Below are 20,138 nucleotides of genomic sequence, written 5' to 3' on the forward strand. Positions count from 1 at the left end.
TAGAAAAAAGGACATGATTTTTTATGCACTTTTCAACCCCTTCCCACAATGGCATTCTTCTAAATGGCCAGTCTATTTAATAATATTATTTACAATCATTTCCTATTAAAGTCATTTTATGCGACATATATGTAACATTTAGTGATTTATTATATAAGATAATAAAAAACTAGCACATTAAAGTATCGAATCACTAATCGATACATATATACCACATAGAACAATTACGACAGTGAAAAACTGAAAATAGTATTACTCTTAATAAAATGAAACAATTTTGAAAAAAAAAAATACTTTCTTTTTTTCTTCTTTCGAATTCCAACCATAAATCCCATAAGAAACTCGAATCAAAGTCATTGACCTAATAAAATTTTGCTCTTATCACTTGAGTTAAATATTGATCTCGAACTCAAAATGCTTATGTTCTCAAAGTATATTATTTACCTTTTATGATCAATTACATAAATTTGATTAATCTTGTGGATTTTGAAAAATGTTTGTGACCTTGATAGATTGTGGGCGTTCCATGAAAAATATTCATAAATTTAAGATTGCTTTGCCCTATAAAAGAGGGAAAATTTTACAAATTATTGTGTTTTTGGCAATATATATGATTTTGTGGTAAATACTATAAAATATTCCTAATATAGTTAATTATACAATATTTCTTCTCCTATCGAATCTTTCCAAGTTTCCCTTTAATTATGTGATTGAATAGTGTCAAACTCTGTTACATAAATTGATTATTTAAAAAGAAAAGATTTGTTTTAAGTATTTGTTGGATGTGATGACAATTACCACAAGTATAATCATTACATTAATAAATTTGGCTTAGTGTTCTTTAATTCTGATCATTACTTATTTTAATTTTGTAAACAATATTTTTTTTCTTGTACTTAATAATAAATTAAATACGTATCGAATAGAACCATTGTAAAACATTTCTAATTATGTCTACCAAACATGTATAAAGTTTGAGGGAGATTGATCAGGAGTGATTGCTCATATTACATTGGTGTCATAAGCCTGCTAACAGATGCTACATTTGTTTTTGCCTTGAGCTTGAAGAATTTGCCATAACCTATGTAATTCAAACGCACCGTATTTTATAAGAAATGATCGAACTATATATTACGATATAAGGGGTGTAATCCTTATTGACAACACATTTAAATCGTTTTACAAATACAATTCATTGAGCTCTTAATGAATTGAGAAATAGATGTATCGAAATCTCGACTCTTTTAGTTCGTTAACTTTGCCTACCATTTTTCTTTCTTAAAATCTGTTTTGGAAAATTTTACTATACATCATAAAAGTGAAAGTTTCAACTTTTATCTTAATATCTTATGCACAAATAAGTTAGTACTGAAATTTTTTATTTATTCGAAATTGAGTAGTTATTATTTACTAGAAATAAAAGAGGGAAAAAAGAGTTACAAATAGTCAAATGCCGGAGGAAAAGAAAATATGGCACACACGGTATACAGATTCATGAGTAATTTTTTCTGGTGAGAAAGAAAAATACTGTTACTACTTCTCTTTGTCCTCCTCTTCCTCGCAACCCCAACAAATCGCCCATTCACACGCGTGCTTTGATATATGAACACATATATTTGTATACACAAGCATAAATATTGATGGGTCATCAGCATAACAGTCACCATCACCACCACGCCACCGCCACCGACGGTGGCGTGTCTCAACATGTCAACAGTCCAAGATTCTCCGGGCCAATGACCCGCCGAGCCCACTCCTTCAAGCGCAACAACAACAACTCTTCACAAAACACTCATAATACTAGTAGCAGTACCAATAACGGTGGTTCTTTAAACAGTCATCATGAGATCATTGATCTTCACCTTAACTCACCCAGATCTGAAAGCCCAGTTTCTGGGAATGGCCCTGAGTCTATGGGTGAAAGGAGGCCTGCCTATGTGAGCAGTGTGGCCCAAAGAGTGCATTTGAGGAGAAAGATTGCATCTTTGGGTGTGGACTTGGGGGAATTGGGGTTGGAGTTTAAGGGAAAGAAAAAGTTGAGGCACTGGATGTTCTTGTTGTTTTGTGGGGTGTGTTTGTTTTGGGGTGTATTGAAGATTTGTGCTACTGGGTGGTTTGGATCTGCTATCGATGGAGTTGGAAACAATCAGGTTTCTTTACTTTCTTGAAATGTATTTTAGCTATTTTTGTTTTTTTGCTTATTTGGTAATGGTTTTGCTACGAAAACCTTTTGCTACTATTCTGTCTTAGCTACTGATTTGGCATATTTAGTATTTGTTGGGTTGATGTGGCGTTTTGTTTTTCATCTCACTTTCTTGTAATGAATATAGTTTGTTTTACTCGGTTCCTTTAAGGGAATTTTTGTTTCTCTTTGTTGATTGATTTGTTACTTAATGGGTATTAACTTCATTTTCTAATCGAAGGTCAGGCTTCAGCTTCACGTGGACAATTTTCAAATTTTTAGCAGTTTCTGTAGTTGTGAATGAATGATCCATATTGAAATTAGTACCAAAATAATAGAAATAAAACATTGTATGTATTTTCATCTGTTTTTCTTTTCAACATGTACATATTTTGCAAAGATGAGTATCCAATGGTGCCCTCAGTTTGCACTGTGTGCCAATGGACAATATCCTGTAGCCTTATATAATTCACTTCTACCGAAATCCTCATTACACTTTAAGAATTGGAAAATACAAGTGGTAATTTGATGGGACTGCATCATTTTGTATAAAAATTATAAGTTGTAGTCAGCAGGGAAGTAATATTTATTAGCCTATTAGTTCCATGTTTGAAGTCCTATTTCTCATTTCCTGTTGCGTAGGCTTCAAGTAGTTCAGCATTTTCTGCTTTTGTTTGACTGAAAATCATTGTTATAGGTAGTTCTCTGTTGTTCTAGGACAATATCCTTTTCTATCTCTCAGCGTGAGTGAATTCTTGGGTGCTCATATTGGTTGTCTTTCCTTTATTGTTTTAAATCTACTAGGGTTTGTATGGCTCCTCAGTATCCCATCTAATTTTAAAGGATCAAGGGTCTCGTGATTACGGATATAGAGAGGGAGAAACTGATGAAGGGGGCAGAGAAAGTGAGTTGGAAAGGACACTAGTGATGGTTGCCTCAGGTGTGGTGGATAGCCACGATAGTTTGGCACATGTAAGTACGGAAAATATAATTTTTTTACTGTCTTCAAATGGAAATACGACTAAATTTCGAAATTATGTTTTTTCAGTATTCTGAGATCTGGTCCAGGCCTAATAGTGAGAATTTCTCTCAGTGCATCGATCGGCCAAAAAGTCATAAAAGTAAGGGCGACGATTCATTCAATACGTTTACATTGCCTCTGGTAAATATGCATATGTCTGACGTTATTTTCCTTATTTCTTGCAGAGCTGGACATGAAAACAAATGGTTTTCTTCTCATAAACGCAAATGGTGGCTTAAATCAGATGAGATTTGGGGTCTGATGGTTATATGTTCATATGATTCAATAGGTCATCATAGTTGAATTCTATTGATTGTAATCTGATAAACAAATAATTTTAGAGTGCAGATCTGTGATATGGTTGCTGTTGCTAAAGTTATGAAGGCGACACTTGTTCTTCCATCTCTTGATCATGCTTCATATTGGGCTGATGATAGGTGCTCTTTGAATTTTGCTCGTGATTTGTATTCATCAGTTAGCAACTATATTTGTACATTCAGATATATGAAATTTATGTTTGTAGTACTTGCACAGGCACCTTAAGTTCTACTGTTGGTGATGTCACCCATCCGGACACCTGCTGCACAATGCTCATGTTTACATGCTTTGATACTAGTTCTCGTGGCTTCCTAATTAATTCTGGCATTTTTCTTTTCTTGTATATCCAGTGGCTTTAAAGATCTGTTTGATTGGAAACACTTCATTGAGTCACTAAAAGATGACATTCACGTCGTTGATGCTTTACCTCCGGAATATGCCGGAGTTGAACCCTTCGCAAAGACACCAATATCTTGGTCCAAGGTACGGATCTTATCAACCTTCTAATATGTAATGTTGAATATGACTACAGATTGTTGCTACATATCCATTAGACTCTAATTGGAACATTAGTATAATGTTGTGGATTTGATATGCAAGAGAAATGAAGATGACAATCAGAATATGGACATTAATTTCACATTCCCAATCAATCTTTTTTTTTTTTTTTTTTTTTTTTTTTTATTATATATCATGAAAAACTGTGTTGAAAGTTTATGGATCTAAGAACAAATCAAGTCTGCCAATGTAATATGATTTAAATCTTTTCTCTTACTTTTAATTGGCTTTTTGAGCTTTGTATCTCTATAAACAATCACTGCACACATTCCTGATTATATCTCATTTATTTTGTATTCCAGTGAGCTCTGGTAGTACTTAATGCACATTATCCTTTAACAGGTCAGTTACTACAAAACAGAGATCCTTCCACTTTTGAAGCAGCATAAAGTGATTTACTTTACTCATACTGATTCCCGGCTTGCAAACAATGGTCTTCCAAGTTCTATACAGAAGTTACGATGCCATGTTAACTACAGAGCATTAAAGTACTCTGCCTCAATTGAGAAACTTGGAGAAACTTTAGTGTCGAGAATGCAGCAGAATGGGAATCCTTATCTTTCCCTGCACTTGAGGTTTGCTTTTGGTCGAACAAGTTTTTCCAGCATTAAAATGTTTGGATGTTATAATTTTCCTGCAGTTACCTTTAAACTTCAGGCTCTCCGAGAGAACCAAAAAAATGGTTATATTTACCTATCATCGTGGCTTTATTTTTTCCTCAACTTGTATTGCCAATTCAACATTATGATATTAGCAGAAAGTTTTTAACATTAGGCTAAAAGCTAACCTTTCTACATAACTCTTGTTGGGTCAAGCAGCATTTGGTTTATATTCCAGTATTAACATTGTGGTTTCCGCTTAATCGAGTGTTTAGTACACTTCCCATCCCATTTTTACATCTTGGTTTCCACTTAGGTTGCATTTTCCATTTTAAGAAGCCTAGGCAAGATTTATATGGGTGTGTTTCAATAATAGAATCCAGGTGCAGGTATATTTTCTTTAAATGTGCCAAAGAAAGATAGGTCTACTAGAAACTAAATGCAAAAAAGAGGTCTATGATCGTTTTTATCTTTAAAATCTTTTAATGCAAAGTTGCAACCCACACGTAGAGTGTCTTCTCTGTTGGCCATGTAGTGGATGCGAACTACCAACAATTTAAATATAATTAAGAATCCATAGTTACTAATATTCATGATCTTCTACTTCATCTATCATTATGTAGGGAAAACCATTCTAATTATCTGGAAGACTGCAACCTTCTTTAGGATATTCTTCTTTCATCGTTTGGTTTTGTTTTCTCCCCATAAGTAACCATGCAGTAGTATTCACAAGAATCACAGCATTCTTTTTCACAATCAGCTCTTGCTATTTTGAAAAATGGATGATATCACCCCTTGACAATGAACTGTCTTCCTGTTTGCTTACTGAAAGCATTCTAGAATTTCCATGATTTATAGATTCAAACACTACAATAGCCTCCATAATAGCAGGTGTTTGGAGAGAAATAATGCATTATTTAAGATCATAATTCTTAGTTTTGTGTTGAGGGTAGAAAAAGAAAGACCTTATGATGGAGATCATAATAGATATCATAAGGAAGATTTGCCAAATTTAGATACTTATTTTAAGAAAATCAATTAGGTTTTATTGTTAAAGATATTCTTGTATTTTTTTGCTATTTCTTTAGTTGTTTTCTTTACTTAAATTAGACTAGTGAAAACCCCTCTTTCTCCGCTATTTTCTCCGTCTTCTACAATTCCAGTTCGATGGTGTCCGTGGTTCATCTTCCCTGGAACTCTGCCATCTCGCAGCCGACAGCCCACAATCTTTATATGTTGTCTCGTGGTTTCTTGCAATGGGGCTTTCTAAGAAGACCTGAGATGTGTGGGGTTCGCCTTTCCTAATTGCAATACACTCATCGTTTCTTCATTGAGGTTCCTTCGGTCCAGGTAACAGATTTTCCGAAGGTGTTGATGGAGACTAAGCATTTGGACTCATTGGTGTAAACAACCTTAAAATTTTCTGGATTTTAAAAAGTGTTGTAGGGTTTTTGGTTTGAATAAATATTATGCGAATATTTTCCTTCAAGTGATAATTGTTATGCTTCCAAGACTAGCTATAATTTTACTAATCAAATACCTACAATAATATTGTTTCTGATTCATTAGGTTTACTAATGCAGGTATGAGAAGGATATGCTTGCTTTTACTGGATGCAGTCATAATTTGACAACAGAAGAAGATGATGAACTCCGCACAATGCGCTACGAAGTCGGCCATTGGAAGGAAAAAGAGATCGATGGAGTAGAAAGAAGAAAGCTTGGTGGGTGCCCTTTGACCCCTAGAGAGACTTCCCTCTTGCTCAAAGCCCTGGGTTTCCCATCCAGCACTAGAATATACTTGGTAGCTGGTGAAGCTTTTGGAAATGATAGCATGCAATATCTCACGGAGAGTTTCCCAAATATCTTTTCCCACTCGACTCTTTCAACAAGGGAAGAATTAGATCCTTTCAGGAATCACCAAAATATGTTGGCTGGTTTGGATTATGTTGTCGCCCTTCAGAGTGATGTTTTTGTGTACACCTATGATGGCAATATGGCTAAGGCAGTACAAGGTCATAGGCGTTTTGAGAATTTCAAGAAAACTATCAATCCAGACAGGTAACATTCAAACCCCACTACTTTGGCTATGTAATTGAACAACTTTAGTTCATTTCTTTCAAGAAGCATCATCAAATAGGTTTACATATGGCATAGAGAACAACTCTACTCACCTGGAGAATCTATTTCTTTTTCTTTTCCTTTCAAGTGCAGGATGAATTTTGTAAAACTAGTTGATAAACTTGACGAAGGAAAAATCACATGGAAGAAATTTAGCTCTAAAGTCAAAAAGCTCCACGACGACCGTGTTGGAGGCCCTTATATGAGGGAGCCAGGCGAGTTCCCAAAGCTGGAAGAGAGTTTTTATGCAAATCCTCTCCCGGGCTGTATTTGTGAGAAAACCCAGGAAAAATAGAAGTTCAAATTAATGAAATTTTACTTACAAAAGATGGCCATGACTTAGTTGACACCCAAAGAGTAGATGTCTTGCTTCTAGCAGAGATGAGCGGCTCAATGGCAGATTGCATAGTACCATGCCAGTATTGTGAAGAAATTTACTGCCCCAGCCCTTATCATCAAGTTATATACATGTCCTGCAGATCTGTGAAGTATATACATAAATATAAAATCTTGAAGGTGACGGATAAAACAGAAAGTTAAATTGGATTTTGTTTGGAGATTCTCCATTGGTATTAATGTTTCATTACCTGGATGAAATTACATTATTTTTGCTTCAATATTCAAATTCGCAGCATTAGTTATCAACATTATCCAATGTTATGTAGCTGCTAGACTCTTGTGAACCTTTCAATTGTTGAAAGTGATGCAAATTGATTTTATACTATGTTATTATCAGTTCTCAAATCCCAGTACATTTTCTTAAACTATAATTTCATGAAGTGAGGATATTTGTTCCTGCACCGTTGCTTGGCTTATAATTTTTGTCGATTATAGTCACTTGCATTTGATTACTTCCTTATAAAAATGTGTATCTTTAACATATAACAATCGAGAGAAATAAGAAAGCTAGTAAAGAATGAATTCTGTGGAACATGTATATAATTCCTTGATTTAAATTATAAATAGATAAAATAAATGATGAATATGTGAGTAATACTTATTGGTTTTAGAGTAAATGAAAATTGATTTTCGATTATTAATAAATTATAAATTGGTGCAAAATACGCAATATTCGCCAACCCTTGTTTCTGAGAGAGAGAGAGAGAGAGAGAGAGAGAGAATTGATGTTCTAACAATAGCAAATATGCATATGCTTTAGTTCTGAACTTTGATAGTTGTCGTGTTATTCATTCAATATTGCATATTTAGTATTGGCAAACAACAATATTAGGTATTCCATATTAGTTTGATCCAAATAGTCACCAACAATACCAATATTTATCTATCTTATAAAACTTTGGACCCCATAAACTTTCAAGAAATATACATATATTGCCAGCTTTACGTACCTAGCCTAGATTTTTTTGGTGAGGAACAACTAGGGTTGATGAAGAGAAAAATTATTATAGAATATCACAAATGCAACACACGCTTGAAACCCTTAACTATTCTAGTTACACTCTACTAGGTTATCGATATTTCACTCTACTAGGTTATCTTTAGTTCAAAGTGAAATGTAGCAGGAGCAGTCTAACTTTTGTCTATACTCACCCAAACTCTCTCATCCTTAGATTTTAGGAAAGCTCTCTTCCTTACTTTCCAGTAAGCCTAATTGCTTCTTCAAAATACAAAGATACAGAGAATGATTGATACTTCTATATAATATTAGGGTTAGGAATTGAATTTAGGCTTTGATACTAATTGAAATAACAAAGTTCAACCCAACTAACTCCTAAAAGTGGTGAATAGGTTTAATATGTGAAATTTAAAATTTTCAATATATTAATTGCATATATTCATAATTAAATATATCTAGATGAATTAAACCTCTCAAATCTAAACTCACATATAAATTATGCAGTTTAAAAATTTGTGGAAAGTAAACAAAATCGGGATTTTGATGATAGAGGATAATTTCTTGAAGAACTATCCACAAGGATCAAAAACCTCCAGGCAAACTTGTCCATAAATAATCCACTATAAAAGATTAACCTACAAAATTGGTCCAGACATAACTAGCACTTGTTTGGACTCCATTTTAATTTTAATTCATTTTTTTTTCAATCACATATTTTTTAATAAAATAATATTATATGTTAATCTTAGTAGGTTTTGATCCCTGACATGTAATCACCAAGGAACTCTTTTGATTGTGCTCTCTAGCACTAGTTCCAGAACTCAAAAATCTTTTATCTTCATGGATCACCAAGAATGAACTCATTCTTCACAAATCAGAACTCCAGTCACCTTCTTGAATCATCAAAAGTCTAACAGATGTAATAGAAGTGGTTGATTTGGTGTTTTGAGAATTTAGGATTTTGATATTTTGAATGTGTGATTAAATCAATTGATCTTTGATTTTTTTATTTTATCTTCAATGTGTTCTCCAACATGGAATGTTGTTCAACCACATATTGGGACATTGTATGGCTTGTGTATTTATAATATGAAATTTTTGGGTTGAAATAGAATAGAAAAATTGTTCAAAAATCGCGAAACAAACTTTGGTTATTCCTTATCGAGCACCAACCTCGCGACAGGCTTTTTTTTTTTTTTGGGCTCTTGAGCACCGCTTGGCATTCATTGAGCGGCAAATCCCATTTTTTTGATCTTCTTGAATTGTGTTCGACTTCATTTGAGACTCTATCAACCCCAATCATTTTGACTCTTATTACAACTCAATTACTTATATTTTAATCATGGAATTTGCCAATCTAAATCAAAAGCTAACAAATTTGATTAAAATTCTGATATTCATAATAAATTTATTAGCAATAAATTGATATGCACCCCACCAAATGTTCGAGATATTTCAGAGCCTTGTTTCTTTATTTTGTATGAAGAAGATCGTTATTCATATTGTTCGAGCCCTCAGCCCCATCCAATCTCGTAAATTAGACGGTGTAAGAAGCCCTGCAAAAACATCACTTTTTTTTTTGGGCCTATTTTAGAGGATCCAATTAGATAAATTCACAACTGATATTATAAAAGCTATGACTCACTTTTTATTGAAAGGCTCATCAGCTATATCTACTGCTAGCACGGGGTGAGCAGGTGTCACTGTGAAGTGATATGTTGAGAATCGAAACGGATAACGTAAATAAGTAGACCCGTGGGCTACATAGCACTGAGTTTCTATTAAAGAAGAATACACATGAAAAAATAAGTCTCCTGTAGGGGGATTAGCTCTTTCTTCCTTGTGCCTATCTTGGATGAGTGATTGTTGGGCGATCTCATATATAAGAAAATAGATTCGATACTCACATTCATGGCCCGTTTGACCTGACCTAAAGTCGGAGTATATTCCAAATTTGACTTTTCTCTGCACATATTAGCGTTTGTACTATCCCAAAAAGAGACGAATTACCTCTGAGCGAACCCAATACATCTCTTATCCAAGTAATAAACCACTTCAAAGCCCCGATGTCGATTGGATATTTTTCATATGGGGTATAGATTATAAATTTTGAAAAACTAATATAATTAAATTAAACAACTGAAAAGTCCAAAGCCTAGGCTGCTAATTGCTGATTGAAACTGCCGAGGATTCTCGAACTTTTCAAATTAGAATGCTTTAAGTTACTGGTTTTTCTTCAGTTAGTCGTAAAAAAAAGTAAATGCTATTTTTTTTTGTCAAAGACCATAGCACATTAAATGAAATGAAAATAATTAAATAAAAAGAAAATATATAATTTTCTTCCTCTACAACATCACCGGTACAATTTCCCCAACCTGCCCTGCCCATTTCAGATGATGGAGCCACTAAGGCAGCCGCTTATTGGTGATACCAGATGGGGACCGACCTGCGTGTGAACTGCCTTATTTGGTGGCCACACACTTATGTTATACAATTATTATTATTATTATTATTATTTTTTTATTTTTTTTTTTTACAATTATTTCTCATTTACACTTTAAATGTCAGCATTAAATAATTTAGGCCATATTTGAGTCACATTTTTTCAAAAAAATATATTTTTAAACAGTGATTTGACATCATTTTAATCACATTCTTCAATAAAATAATATTATACGCAAATCCAAAACTTTTATTTATATTTTAACCACGTATTTTCCATCAAAATACTATTTAAAAATGCATTCTAAGAAAAAAATGTGACTCAAACAAGGACTTAGTCTTTACATTAGTTCTCTTTCAAAACCTAAGAGATGCCCTTCAAGTTATTTGGTTGTTCAAATATTTTCGAAGAACACAAATAAAAATTTTTCAATCTCATTTTGTGTTCTTCAATTGTATTACTGCAAATCAAGAGAAAACACATATTCAAAACTACTTGAGAAAACCGAATCTTTCTTTTCAACATTGACATATTTCATTTTAATTGGACCGGATAAAATTTAAATGAATTTATTTTTAATTTTTTTTTAAATGATTTGACGGTTTGAAATGATTTACAAATATTAAAAGCTAAATTAAACCGTTTCAAAACCAATACGTTGATGGATTCAAGTGAACTCAGACCAACGACTCAAAAAAGTAATTTCGATTCGATTTTACAATTTCTGTTCAGCCCTCACCACATTTGTTAGGACACAAAATTCTTCGTCCTAGATTTTAGGGACAACATGGTCAATTCACTCTCATAATTGGATGGGGGGCCACTAAACAAAAACAAAATATCAGTCAACACATCCAATAATTTCAAAGATCACATTAACCGCGTGCCAAATTGCATAAGCCCACCCACGTTCATTATTCCCACACAGACTCACTTTTTAAACCCCACTATCCAATTTAAGATAAAAGGCACATTCAATTCCTTTGATCACTCAAAATATTTCCGTTGCAGATCAACGATGGCTGAAATGAAGTTGGATCGAGCAGCTGAAGCTCTATTTTCGCCATACAAGATGGGCAAATTCGATCTTTCCCATAGGTACATATTCCTAATTTTACGGCTTCTGTTTTCTTTTCTCCAATTGGGGGGAGCGTTCCGCTGAGCACGAACTCGTGGCCAGCTGTCGATCGATTGATTGGTGTAATCTCTGCTGTTATTTGATGAATTTTAAACTTAATTCAACAGAAACTGAGGCTATTAGTTGTTCCTTCCTTGATAGCTTATGAGTCAATTAATTAAAATGTAAAAGTTCAGTTGAAATTACTAATTTTTTCGTTGCTTATCAGCGATTCTCTCGATTTGTTTGTGCAGTAACTTTTGAACTTTTAAATGTTAACCTTTTTTATTAAATTTATCCGAATGTAATTGTTATCTTTTTCATTCAAAGCTAAATAAATTTTGGAATTAATTATGCAGGGTGGTGCTTGCTCCCATGACGAGGTGCAGAGCTCTAAACAACATTCCAGGGCCAGCTCTTGTTGAATACTACGCCCAAAGATCAACCAGTGGTGGATTTCTCATTACGGAGGGCACCATGATATCCCCCACCGCCGCCGGGTAATTCTGAATTTTTATTCTTGTTTGGCCGTGTTGAAAAACATCTAGAAAGGACAAAGTGCTCGGAAAAATTTTAGGTGCTTTTCATAAATTGCTTCTAGTCCCTACAAGATTAGCTAAAGTCGAGTAAATGAATTTTTTTTGGTAGTATGCTCGATTGAGTGACATTTTAATAAATTCTTTTGAGAATTTAATCAAATTGTTATTTTATCTGTTGTTTTCTACTTATTCTATTGACATCACGTTATTAATTCATTTTTATAAGCATTACAATTTACATGTCACAATGTCTAGTCATTACCTTACTTTATGTCTATTATGAATTATTGTTTGACGTATATCTTAACATTTTATATTACGAATTTTAGTGGGTTTATGTATTTTTTATTGATATATTGGTATTACATCTTACACTTCATGACAGTTGACACATGGCATGTTTGGCATAAGATTAACCTCTTGTTAAAATTTAATTCTTAATAAAATTTCTGTTCCAAATATATTGACATAAATTATTTTCCTACTTAAAATTTCTTATTAGTAAAGTAAATAAATTGTTCATTTTCATTTAGTACTGGCAAAATAATTATATTTATTTAATATAGTGAGAACGAAATTACTTTGGGAGCCGCTATTTACAACTATCCTTATTATATATCTATCTCACTTTATATATTTCCCTGCTTAAAAAAAAAAAAGAAAAAAGAAAAAAGAAAAAGAAAAAGAAAAACCTATTTTCATCTATATCACATTACAATATTGTCCTTATTAAATCCATTCATTTAAACAGTATCCATCCACACCATTTTTATATTATCTATACCATCTTAAATTCTTCAATCCTTTCATCTATCTATCCACATCATTTGTATATATATGTACATCCACATCATTTTTATGTATTTATCCCACCATTGTTATATATCTATCCCATTAGAATTTTTTTCATAGTCCTTTCATATATTAATCATTACCATCAACATGCGTTTTCAAATTTCTTTACTTCTTGTGATAATTTTGAATTTAGGAAAATCAAGGGGGAAAAGAAAAAGATAATCCCAACAGAAAATTCAAAATTTTTAAATTTTATTTTGATAATACTATTAGAAAAGATAGCAATCAATGTTTTCAATTAAAGAAAATCAAGAAAAGAAAAATAATCCCAACATAAAATTTAAATAATTCAGAATGAAATTTCTTAAAACAATCTTTCCATTAGTTGTCTTTCGAAACCTAAGAGATGCCTTTCAAGTTATTTGGTGGTTCAAATATTTTCGAAGAACACAAATAAAAAAAAATTTCAATCTCATTTTGTGTTCTTCAATTGTATTACTGCAAATCAAGAGAAAACACATATTCAAAACTACTTGAGAAAACCGAATCTTTCTTTTCAACATTGACATATTTAATTTTAATTGGACTGGATAAAATTTAAATGAATTTTTTTTAAATTTTTTTCTAAATGATTTGACAGTTTGAAACAATTTACAAATATTGAATCCTAAACTAAACCGTTTCGAAACCAATACATCGATGAATTCAAATGAACTCAGACCAACGGCTAAAAAAAGTAATTTCGATTCGATTTTACAATTTTAATTGTTCAACCCTCACCACATTTAGGAGTTAGGACACAAAATTCTCCGTCCTAGATTTTAGGGACAACATGGTCAATTCACCCTCATAATTGGATGGGGGGCCATTAAACAAAAACAAAATATCAGTCAACACATACAATAATTTCAAAGATCACATTAACCGCGTGCCAAATTGCATAAGCCCACCCACGTTCATTATTCCCACACAGACTCACTTTTTAAACCCCACCATCCAATTTAATATAAAAGGCACATTCAATTCCTTTGATCACTCAAAATATTTCCGTTGCAGATCAACGATGGCTGAAATGAAGTTGGATCGAGCAGCTGAAGCTCTATTTTCGCCATACAAGATGGGCAAATTCGATCTTTCTCATAGGTACATATTCCTACTTTTACGGCTTCTGTTTTCTTTTCTCCAATTGGGGGGAGCGTTTCGCTGAGCACGAACTCGTGGCCAGCTGTCGATCGATTGATTGGTGTAATCTCTGCTGTTATTTGATGAATTTTAAACTTAATTCAACAGAAATTGAGGCTATTGGCTGTAAAAGTTCAGTTAAAATTACTAATTTTTTTCGTTGCTTATCAGCGATTCTCTCGATTTGGTTGTGAAGTAACTTTTGAACTTTTTAAATGTTAACCTTTTTTTATTAAATTTATCCGAATGTAATTGTTATCTATTTTCTTCGAAGTTAATAAAGTTTGGAATTAATTATGCAGGGTGGTGCTTGCTCCTATGACCAGGTGCAGAGCTCTAAATAACATTCCAGGGCCGGCCCTTGTTGAATACTACGCCCAAAGATCAACCAATGGTGGATTTCTCATCACGGAGGGCACCATGATATCCCCCACCGCCGCCGGGTAATTCTGAATTTTTATTCTTGTTTGGCCGTGTTGAAAAACATCTAGAAAGGACAAAGTGCACGGAAAAATTTTAGGTGCTTTTCATAAATTGCTTCTAGTCCCTACAAGATTAGCTAAAGTTGAGTAAATGAATTTTTTTGGTAGTATGCTCGATTGAGTGACATTTTAATAAATCCTTTTAAAAATTTAATCAAATTGTTATTTTATCTGTTGTTTTCTACTTATTCTATTGACATCACGTTACTAATTCATTTTTATAAGCATTACAATTTACATGTCACAATGTCTAGTCATTCTCTTACTTTAGGTCTATTATGAATTATTGTTTGACGTATATCTTAACATTTTATATTACGAATTTTAGTGGTTTTATGTATTTTTTATTGATATATTGGTATTACATCTTACACTTCATGACAGTTGACACATGGCATGTTTGGCATAAGATTAACCTCTTGTTAAAATTTAATTCTTAATAAAATTTCTGTTCCAAATATATTTACATAAATTATTTTCCTACTTAAAATTTCTTATTAGTAAAGTAAATAAATTGTTCATTTTCATTTAGTACTGGCAAAATAATTATATTTATTTAATATAGTGAGAACGAAATTACTTTGGGAGCCGCTATTTACAACTATCCTTATTATATATCTATCTCACTTTATATATTTCCCTGCTTAAAAAAAAAAAAGAAAAAAGAAAAAAGAAAAAGAAAAAGAAAAACCTATTTTCATCTATATCACATTACAATATTGTCCTTATTAAATCCATTCATTTAAACAGTATCCATCCACACCATTTTTATATTATCTATACCATCTTAAATTCTTCAATCCTTTCATCTATCTATCCACATCATTTGTATATATATGTACATCCACATCATTTTTATGTATTTATCCCACCATTGTTATATATCTATCCCATTAGAATTTTTTTCATAGTCCTTTCATATATTAATCATTACCATCAACATGCGTTTTCAAATTTCTTTACTTGTTGTGATAATTTTGAATTTAGGAAAATCAAGGGGGAAAAGAAAAAGATAATCCCAACAGAAAATTCAAAATTTTTAAATTTTATATAAATTCTTCAATCCTTTCATCTATCTATCCACATCATTTGTATATATATGTACATCCACACCATTTTTATGTATTTATCCCACCATTGTTATATATCTATCCCATTAGAATTTTTTTCATAGTCCTTTCATATATTAATCATTACCATCAACATGCGTTTTCAAATTTCTTTACTTCTTGTGATAATTTTGAATTTAGGAAAATCAAGGGGGAAAAGAAAAAGATAATCCCAACAGAAAATTCAAAATTTTTAAATTTTATTTTGATAATACTATTAGAAAAGATAGCAATCAATGTTTTCAATTAAAGAAAATCAAGAAAAGAAAAATAATCCCAACATAAAATTTAAATAATTCAGAATGAAATTTCTTACTAATACAACTTGAATTCAAAAGGCACATTATCAAATAATCAAAACACAAATCAAGAATTATTCACGTACTAAATTCATCAAACCCACAATGAAAGGTAATCCTTACTTTTTCAAATTCTTCTTCATATATATATTCACTCTAATGGTGTCTTTTTCTTTGTTGTTTTGACTTTAGTTGAAGAGGGCATTTCATGAATATCAGGATTTTATGAAAATGTTCAAAAGAATTTATTGAAAATAATTATTAGTGAATGAATTTATATATAGTGATATATTTTTATTTAATTTTATATATGTCTATTTAAGTAAATTTACATAAAATTTAAAAATATAATATAATTTCTTTCTAAAAGTTTGTGTGTCTATATATATATATATATATATATATATATATATATAGTGGCTCCATTAGTTTTTGTAATGGTGAATAATATTCAATCATACATTTCAAGTTTATCATTACTATAAAGCCTTGTGGGATTCATGTGCTTCAACTATATCAACTGTACTTAAGTTGTTATTACCATCGTTACTACAGGACCATTCAAGAGATTTTCACGTGCTCCATTTGGTATAACTTTTAATTTTTTTGAAGAGGTTCCTACATAAACTAAACTTAATTTTGTTTGGAAACTAATTTCTAAAAGAACTTTCTAATTCAAAAGTTCTTTTAGAGGAAATCACATTAAACCAGCTTTCAAGCCTTCTAATTAGAAGAAACATTTCTGTAAAATTAGCCAAATGAATCCAAAACCAACTTTTCGGGTCAGGATGCTCCTTCTGGCTTCTCGACAGTCATACCAAATGGCCCTTAATGTTTGTTCCAATCTGATGATAATTTTGCTGTTTCTTTTCTGTGGCTACAGGTTTCCACATGTGCCTGGCATTTTTAACAAGGAGCAAATTGAGGCATGGAAGAAAGTAGTAAATGCTGTGCACGCGAAAGGAGCAATTATATTCTGTCAACTGTGGCATGTGGGCAGGGCATCGCATCAAGGTATTCCATTTAGCCTAGGAAGCACCATGTTTTGTTGTACTTTCTGAAAAATTGCGTGTGTGTCCGTATCGAGTTATATCCTTCTCGCATGTCCTAGCTGGGGTAGAATTCGGAAGGCTGGCTGGGGTTGTGTCCTTTCGAATAGACGAGGTCGGCTCAATGACCGAGGGCTTGCATGGAGGTCTTACAGAGTCACGGGTTTGGATGATGCTTCCTAGCATTTAGTAATGCCAATAAATGGCTGTGATTTGACTGAGAACAACTCTAAAGTAATTTCTAGTAGTGCTTATCAATTGTTCATAAAACTTACCCACAACCGAGGTGATGAGAAAATTGGCAATCACTTTCACGAATCCCCCCCTCCCCGTCCCCACAAAACCAATGAATCCATTGACATTTTATGCTAGTAATCATTAATAAAAGCCAGTAATCAAAAAGCATTTCCTATGTGCATTGTACTTTTATTTCGAGAGTGGAATTTATAAGCACAGTGCTTCAGTTAGTAAATTGAAGAATTGGATGCTGATACTGGTTTTAGATAAAGAAGCAGCATCTTCGGAAGTGTATTTTTTGATAATATCTCATCTGTGACAAGATGAGATACGAGGGTTATATTTATACAACTTGTGCTACTGAGTTCTTGACTAAATATTGACACGAAGTTTGGAAAATGTTTTAGTTTCCCAAATGGTTTTTATTGTCTTTTTGTACCAGAAATCATTGATAAAATCTAGTAATCAAAAAGAATTTCCATATGCATTGCGTAATAGTTCAAATTTAGTAAGTTTCCATGGATATACACACAGTGCTTCAGCCTGGTGGGGTTTCTCCAATAGCTTCCACGGACAAGCCAATATCAAAGAGGTGGAGAGTTCTAATGCCAGATGGGAGTTACGGGATTTACCCAAAGCCACGTCAATTGGAAACCTATGAGATACCGCAGGTGGTAGAACACTATCGCCAGGCTGCCTTAAATGCAATTGAAGCAGGTCAGTCAACCTTTTTCATTAGAGGATTATGTGAATGTTGTGTTAGAAATATAATTATATTATCTTCACTTGAAAAATCCACATTATGATTCTATGGAGGAGCGAAGTTAATTTTTGTGGTACACATTTTTGTTACTTGAAATGTACTTACTAGTTATCGAGATACTCGTATGGAAAATTTGATGATTCAACAAGCTATACGTATTTTCGGTAAATGAATATCCTATAATTGTTCTCACCACCTGAAGATTGGTAATGAGGCTAATAAAAGATGGATGGAAATTTAAGGTACTAAATTATTGCACGCGGAGGGTGGCTGTGGGAATAATTTTGTCTTATCACCCCATCTTCTCCACATTCGCAATTTCCCCATGCTTATTGCAATTGTCAATGCAAATGTTGCCATGCTAAAATATTTATATATATATATATATATATATATTATTGTTTTGATGAGACTTTTGAATACAAAATCCCTCCATCGTTGAAGTCATTTTTCCAGATACAGTTCAATCCATTGAGAATCTTGTCATTTACTATAGGGTTGTCATATTATTTTAAGGACACAACGGCTTCTGCTGTACTTTAACGAAACAAGGAGAGCAGATGCAGTTACCCCTAATAGGAGTGAAGAAAATTCTCAATACACAATATTAAGCATTATAATATATTATTTCTGACAAATGTAATCTCTTTGTATCACCTTAAATCTCTTCACTCTTTTAGCTTTTCGAGTACAAGGTTAGCAGCAGGGTGATATCGTTACCTAATACCTACTAATGATGCAAAATGAACAGGTTTTGATGGCGTTGAGATCCACGGGGCTCATGGTTACCTGATTGACCAATTCCTCAAGGATGGGATCAATGAACGCAAAGATGAGTATGGCGGATCTCTTGGAAACCGCTGCAAATTCATAATGAACGTAGTTCAAGCAGTTGTGACAGCCATTGGAGCCGAGAAAGTCGGTGTTAGAATGTCACCTGCAATCGATCATCTTGATGCGATGGACTCCGATCCACTCAGCCTAGGCCTGGCAGTGATTGAGAGACTCAACAGGCTCCAAATAGATTGTGGATTAAAGCTCGCATATTTACACGTGACTCAGCCTCGATATACAGCCTATGGGCAAACAGAATCTGGCAATCATGGGAGTCCAGATGAGGAGGCACGATTCATGATGACTTGGCGAAGGACTTATCAGGGAACTTTCATTTGTAGTGGTGGATTCACTAGGCAGCTTGGAATTGAAGCTGTGGCTCAGGGCGATGCTGATTTGGTGGCTTATGGCAGGCAATTTATTGCAAACCCGGACTTAGTGTCGAGGCTCAAGCTCAACGCACCTTTAAACAGGTACGTTAGGGCTACTTTCTATACCCATGATCCCGTTGTAGGATATACCGATTACCCCTTCCTGACCAGTAATAACGCCTCTAACATACCTTTGTCACGTTTGTAATCATGAATCAATTGGCACCTATACTTATTTATAGAAGCCTAGAGCTTGTGTAATCAGTTGTATACCTCAGCTGTAAACTAGCTCTCTCTTGTTGTCCCATCCATTCTGTATACTGTATTATGTCCTATTGAAAATCCATTGTGCTCTGCCATGGCCTTTCGTTTTAATAACAGATTGAAAGATTTGATGATTTTCTATTTGATTGAAACCGGGTAATGTTCATTCTTAGCATTAAAGGTGCAATCTCAGAATATTTGCTGACTTGTGGAAGTGTAACAGAAATGCTCTTAACTTAATACTGGTTTGACTAATAGAGTAATAGTGTCTTGATGGACAAGTTTAAATCTTTTTTGAAATATGAATTTCCCAGTTGTACCATGTTTTTGTTTTCAACTCATAGGTATACAAATTAAGACCTTTAATTTGGTGTCCATTATACATAGTGGAAGTGGATGTTATTTGAGAATGCTATTTTGCTGAATCCATGCACAGTGTGTTTCTTTTCCTGTTCAATTATTGGTTTTTGGTACATCTAGGCCGTTTGATATTTGTTGG

General features: G+C 33.1%; 2 protein-coding genes across 4 annotated transcripts; both read left to right on the forward strand.

Moving 5' to 3' along the window:
- Window positions 1-1,455: 1,455 nt before the first annotated feature.
- LOC111399758 (O-fucosyltransferase 35) lies at window positions 1,456-7,594 on the forward strand. 2 transcript variants are annotated; one of them, XM_023027226.1, is made up of 9 exons: window positions 1,456-2,150; window positions 2,987-3,154; window positions 3,231-3,303; window positions 3,389-3,459; window positions 3,552-3,640; window positions 3,872-4,004; window positions 4,422-4,654; window positions 6,262-6,738; window positions 6,892-7,594. In XM_023027226.1, the coding sequence occupies exons 1-9, from the start codon at window positions 1,641-1,643 to the stop codon at window positions 7,091-7,093; spliced, it is 1,956 nt and encodes a 651-aa protein (XP_022882994.1). In that variant the 5' UTR covers window positions 1,456-1,640; the 3' UTR covers window positions 7,094-7,594. The 2 variants fall into 2 exon arrangements, with proteins under 2 accessions (XP_022882994.1, XP_022882995.1); XM_023027227.1 differs by having other exon boundaries at window positions 3,026-3,154.
- Window positions 7,595-11,523: 3,929 nt separating this feature from the next.
- On the forward strand, window positions 11,524-19,791 carry LOC111399759 (12-oxophytodienoate reductase 3). 2 transcript variants are annotated; one of them, XM_023027230.1, is made up of 5 exons: window positions 11,524-11,696; window positions 12,075-12,215; window positions 17,005-17,135; window positions 17,942-18,124; window positions 18,922-19,791. In XM_023027230.1, exons 1-5 carry the CDS (start codon window positions 11,617-11,619, stop codon window positions 19,581-19,583), a joined length of 1,197 nt encoding a protein of 398 aa, XP_022882998.1. In that variant the 5' UTR covers window positions 11,524-11,616; the 3' UTR covers window positions 19,584-19,791. The 2 variants fall into 2 exon arrangements, with proteins under 2 accessions (XP_022882998.1, XP_022882996.1); XM_023027228.1 differs by lacking the exons at window positions 11,524-11,696; window positions 12,075-12,215 and adding exons at window positions 14,033-14,192; window positions 14,534-14,674.
- Window positions 19,792-20,138: the final 347 nt, after the last annotated feature.

Source organism: Olea europaea, chromosome 9 (assembly GCF_002742605.1).
Source record: "Olea europaea var. sylvestris chromosome 9, O_europaea_v1, whole genome shotgun sequence".
NCBI classification, from domain to species: Eukaryota; Viridiplantae; Streptophyta; class Magnoliopsida; order Lamiales; family Oleaceae; genus Olea; species Olea europaea.

Bases quoted from the DNA above. Each gene is read 5' to 3' on its own strand.
- LOC111399758 (XM_023027226.1), top strand. From the start codon at position 1,641: ATGGGTCATCAGCATAACAGTCACCATCACCACCACGCCACCGCCACC. The intron at 2,151-2,986 runs GTTTCTTTACTT...TAAATCTACTAG, and splicing joins ATGGAGTTGGAAACAATCAG to GGTTTGTATGGCTCCTCAGT. The intron at 4,005-4,421 runs GTACGGATCTTA...ATCCTTTAACAG, and splicing joins CACCAATATCTTGGTCCAAG to GTCAGTTACTACAAAACAGA.
- LOC111399759 (XM_023027230.1), top strand. From the start codon at position 11,617: ATGGCTGAAATGAAGTTGGATCGAGCAGCTGAAGCTCTATTTTCGCCA. The intron at 11,697-12,074 runs GTACATATTCCT...TTAATTATGCAG, and splicing joins AAATTCGATCTTTCCCATAG to GGTGGTGCTTGCTCCCATGA. The intron at 18,125-18,921 runs GTCAGTCAACCT...CAAAATGAACAG, and splicing joins CTTAAATGCAATTGAAGCAG to GTTTTGATGGCGTTGAGATC.